Source organism: Strongylocentrotus purpuratus, unplaced genomic scaffold, assembly GCF_000002235.5.
Source record: "Strongylocentrotus purpuratus isolate Spur 01 unplaced genomic scaffold, Spur_5.0 spur5_scaffold_12, whole genome shotgun sequence".
NCBI lineage: Eukaryota > Metazoa > Echinodermata > Echinoidea > Camarodonta > Strongylocentrotidae > Strongylocentrotus > Strongylocentrotus purpuratus.
The window spans coordinates 2,543,417-2,548,455 of NW_022145597.1; the positions used below are offsets into that span (position 1 = coordinate 2,543,417).

General features: G+C 41.3%; 2 protein-coding genes across 2 annotated transcripts; both read left to right on the plus strand.

The window, feature by feature from the left end:
* The first annotated feature begins 1,912 nt into the window (after positions 1-1,912).
* Positions 1,913-3,391, plus strand: LOC115922819. Its single transcript, XM_030982524.1, has 2 exons — positions 1,913-1,960; positions 3,101-3,391. Exons 1-2 carry the CDS (start codon positions 1,913-1,915, stop codon positions 3,389-3,391), a joined length of 339 nt encoding a protein of 112 aa, XP_030838384.1.
* A 444-nt stretch (positions 3,392-3,835) lies between these two features.
* Positions 3,836-4,270, plus strand: LOC100887897. The gene has a single exon (XM_003730194.2). The coding sequence runs from the start codon at positions 3,836-3,838 to the stop codon at positions 4,268-4,270; it is 435 nt and encodes a 144-aa protein (XP_003730242.2).
* Positions 4,271-5,039: the final 769 nt, after the last annotated feature.

Below are 5,039 nucleotides of genomic sequence, written 5' to 3' on the forward strand. Positions count from 1 at the left end.
AGCTGATTAATCAAATGCGTTTCTCGACACTGCAGCAGAATTCATGACTTAGTCTACTTATTCTTTTTAAGATTCACGGAGACTGAGCACTTACTTTGTAGGAAAAAACCAATCAGTATATGACATGGGTGTTCCGTCTGTCCATACAAATACTCCTCTTTGGTTCCTATGTCCTAGACCTACATCATGAAGTAATGGAGAGGGAAATATGATTATATCTTCGCAAGATTACATGGGTATTGATTATGGCATGGCATAGTAACATCGATCCCCTATAAATATTGACCCTCCCATTTTATTATGGAGCACAACGGGGAGACCCTTTTACACATGCAGTGTGAGGGAAGGACCAACTTGTGAGGATCAAGGTAAACGTCCTGGTCTACCTTCAAGCTGGTAGGGGTTGTGAGCCATCTGACTTGTCCAGTTGGTGGCGGACAGACCAGGGTGGCTAGGAGAGGAGTGTCTCATCCGCCTAGTGTAACCAAATGAGCGAAACTGTATGAATGATGCAAAGCCTAAATAGCACCAGAGTTAAAGGTACTATGTCCCTTTTGCAGCCAACCTCAAATTCTGTAAAAGTTTGCAGGAATTATGAATATGTCATGTATGTCCCATCTGTGAAATTTAAACGTTAGCAGTGTCCTCATATTCAAATTATACAAGGAAACCCGTTTACTTGCTAGACTTCACTGTCAGACACTACTGAGTGACGGGCTGGCTTTTTTCTTCTTTGGTAATAACATACATGAAAAGAGTTGTAAAGGGTACATGAGCATTTGTCTACATCAATAACCCACTTCTTGTGATGGCCAAGATTAAACTGATTGAATCTTTGCGCAGCATAAAACGTATGAACATTCGGTACAATTGTCTGAAAATCAAGACTATTACTTTTGGGCTCTATAGCCCTAAAGTCGATTTGACAAATAATAGTCGTTATTTTCCCACTTGAAGACATTTTCAAGCCCCACCTTTTTTAGGGAAGTTCTGAATTAGTATTATCTTTCAAATGCAGTTGGAATTTCATTTTTTTCATTTTTTGGCCTGCAAATGGGACACAGTACCTGAAAAGCCTCTGATAACACTAACCAGCCATTTCGACCGACGGGCCTGCAAACTGCAGTGCATGATGATGCATCATCTCCAAACCCTGTTGGAAGAGATTATGTTGATAACTCAAAAGAAAGAACGGCTCTACTAACAACAAACAAACTGTAGGTATTGACACATGGAATGTGCGTGCTATAAACCAAGATAGAAAACTAGACATTCAAGTGGGAGGTTATTGGAGTCTCAGAGACCCACTGGAAAGAATCAGGAGATTTAACTGAAGGAGGATACAAAGTACTGTGTGCTAGCGAGGAAGATGTACACAGGAGAGGGGTTGCTCTGATCCCCAACAAACAAGCACAACAAGCACTCTTGGGATATAACACCATATCCCCCAGACTGATATCAGCCAGATTCCAAACACAGGCTGGAGCCTTAACAATAATCCAGGTGTATGCACCAAACACGGCAGACAGAGAGGAAATGATAGACACATTTTATGACCAGCTCCAACAAACAAAAGACGACACTCCTAACAACGACATATTGATAGTGCAAGATGATCTAAACGCAAAAGTAGGGAGAGATTGGGACACCTGGAAGAACGTCATAGGACATCATGGATATGGAGAAATCAACAACAGAAGAGAAAAGCTTTTAAATGCCCACTGCACTACTTGTAGCTACTTGCGCCCTCTATATAACAACAATGCCTAATCGGTGATCAATGGTCCCCCATGATCCACTTTTTCTTATGTTAACTGAGAGCTGAGTTGATAAGATAACCACCTGTCCAGTGACCTTGCAGGGCGGGGTAATCCATCCTGTAAACTATGGCAGATAAGCTTTAAACTTTTGCATGGCCAACAATCTAGCTATCGCAAATACCATGTTCAAGCAGAAGAAGGTAAGTCGTGAATGGACATGGGAGTCGCCAGATGGGAGGACCAAAAACAAGATAGACTATATCATGGTGAACAACAAATCGAAATCAAGCGTACAATGCGCTAGAATTTTTCCAAGTGCTGATGTGGCCTCAGATCACCAACTGGTTATCTGCAATTTCAAGCTACGATTCAAAACTAAACCCAAACAGAACAAAATGAAGAGATGTGATGTGTCAAAACTGAAAGATGAAACTACATCAAAAATCTACCGACACATAATTGGAGGGAAGTTCAGACCTCTGCTTGATCACCCTGATACCAACCTAGACATAGATAGCATCTGGGAAAAGATTAAGCAAGCATTTAACACCACAGCAAAGGATGTTCTGGGAATGAAAAAGAGTAGACCGCAGGAAGCATGGATCTCACAAGAAGTGCTAGATCTCAGCGAAGAACGCAGCAAAATCAAACAAGCCAAACAAAATGACCCTTCACTGAAACCAAGGTACAACTTTTTGAACAGAGAGATAAAGAGGAAGACTAGGGGCTGTAAAGAAGCGTGGCTCAAATACCTTTGCAGTAGAGTAGAAAACGCACATCAAGCTGCTAAATCAAAGGAGGTTTATGCAACAATTAAGAAAATCACCAAATCAACATCAAAGATAATGCAATCAGTTAAGAGTAAGACAGGAAGAACTTTAACAGATCAATCAGAAGTAAAGAAGAGATGAAAAGAAAAACTACAACGAACTATATAATGAACACAACCCCAAAAACGACACACTAGCAAACAGTCTACCCAACAGCTCTTCAGATAACCCAGAGCGAAACATACTGAAGGAAGAAATTAAAAGTGCAATACAAAAACTCAGTGAAGATAAGGCACCAGGATTTGATACAGTCACTTCCGAGGAAATCAAAGCAGCTGGAGAAACAGGAACATACATTTTCACTATCTCTGTAACCAAATATGGGAATCTGAGAAATTCCCGGAGGAATGGAGAAGAGCAGTAATAACCCCAATATACAAGTAGAAAGATAAACTAGACTGCGGGAACTACAGAGGTATCAGTCTGCTGTCCCATGCAGGAAAAGTACTGACCATAATCCTACAAAGGCGAATTCTCAAAAGAACAGAAGAAATCCTCTCTGAATCCTAGGCAGGATGCAGACCAGGCAGGGCTACGACGGACCAAATATTCACCCTCAGACAAATATCTGAAAAATACCTGGAAAAGAATAGAAGCCTGTACTGCTGCTATATCGACTTTCAGAAGACTTTTGATTCGGTATGGCAGAAGGGTCTGTGGAAGGCGATGGGATGTTTTGGCTATCCTAGCAAGCTGATACGACTGCTACAAGCACTGTACGAACAATCCCGGAGTGCGGTCAGAGTAAATGGAGAGCTGACAGAGTGGTTCAAGACAACCGTTGGAGTCAGGCAGGGGTGAGCCATCTCCCCACAACTTTTCAACATACTCCTCGAGCTAGTAATGATCATGGCAATGGACGAAGTCCAAATAGGAGCTAAAATCCAAGGAACCTGCATAAACAATCTACGTTTTTCAGACGACATCGTCCTAATAGCAGAGACACCAGAGGAACTGCAGACATTTGTGGACAAAGTCTACAAGGCAAGCTGTGACCTTTGACGCAAGGTAAACATAGCCGAGACAGAAGTGCAAGTTATCAGCAAAAGAAATTGCAACTATAACATTGACATAGCCAACGACAGACTGAAACAGGTGGAAGATTTTGTGTACCGTGGGGGGGGGGGGATAGCTGAAAACGGCTCAAGTTCAAGTGACATCAAAAACCGTATCAAGACAGCAGGGGCAGCTTTCCAAAGATTAAACAACATCTGGACATCAAAAAGCATCAGTAGCCACACAGAGATGCAACCGTACCAAACACCTATCCTGTATGGGGCAGATAGCAACAGTCTTCAAGTATTTGAAATGGCATGCCTCCGTCGCATAATGAGGGTGACAAGACTAGACAAGCTCCGAAACACGCACATCAAAGAATCCCTCAACCTCGAACAAGATGTCATGGACAAAGTCTCGACTAAAAGACTCAAATATTTTGGTCACGTCCTACGAATGAAACCCACAAGATACCCCAAAATTGCTGTTGAAGGAAACGTCGCAGGAAATCGACCCAGAGGCCGTCCACCCAAAAGATGGCTTGACTGCATCTCAGAGGACTGCAAAGCAAGATCCATATCAAGGCTGACAGATGCATCAAGATTGGCTGCAGACAGAAAGACTTGGCATACCATCACCATACAGAAGCCTTTACGAAGCCCTTGGCCTGCGTGGACGGCATAAGTCAAGTAAGTCAAGTAAGTCATAGTAACAAAGTGTTTTGTATAAAAATGGGCACTGCTCAACAAACTTGTAATATTCCCCGACTTGCCTATATAAGTCTTTGTTTTTGTAGTCTCCCACTGAGTTGATATCATGTAATGTAACATCGTCATCTCATCTTTATCATGAATACTGATCAGATGTGCGCTATCTATGGTTTGACATTCGGCCTCTGCCTCGTTCCATGTTATGACGTCAGAGCTGATAAAAAGTTTGTAGCAAGATCGTCGGAAGTAATCCCAGTCTGACGGACAAGTCTCATCTGAGAATGTAAAAGAGAAAAAAAAGAAAAACAAAGAAAAAAAAAGATCTTGCGAGAGGATAATTTAATGAACAGTAACATTTCACCAAATAAAACATACACATCATATACCCGTCTTTAATTATCATGACACGAATGTTAAACCAGGGTTAAACTCGGTCTGAGTCTACTTCAAGCAAGCAACAGTGGACAAAGACATCGGTCTGAATATTTGTTAGAGTCACCTTAAATTGATTTTTGTTGAAATTTTTTCAGAAATACGTACAAAACAATCCAGTGAAATTATTTTCAGTCAGAAGGAAACTGCTTAATATGTGTTTCAAGATTTATCTAAGTGTGTCCTTTGTCGTACGACATAGAGTATAGAGGTTTCACCAATTTTCATTTTTGCAATAACGACATAGCGGACGTTTTAGTGGAATAGAACTACTCAAAGTGGATTTTTTTTTTACATTTGGTATGATTTCA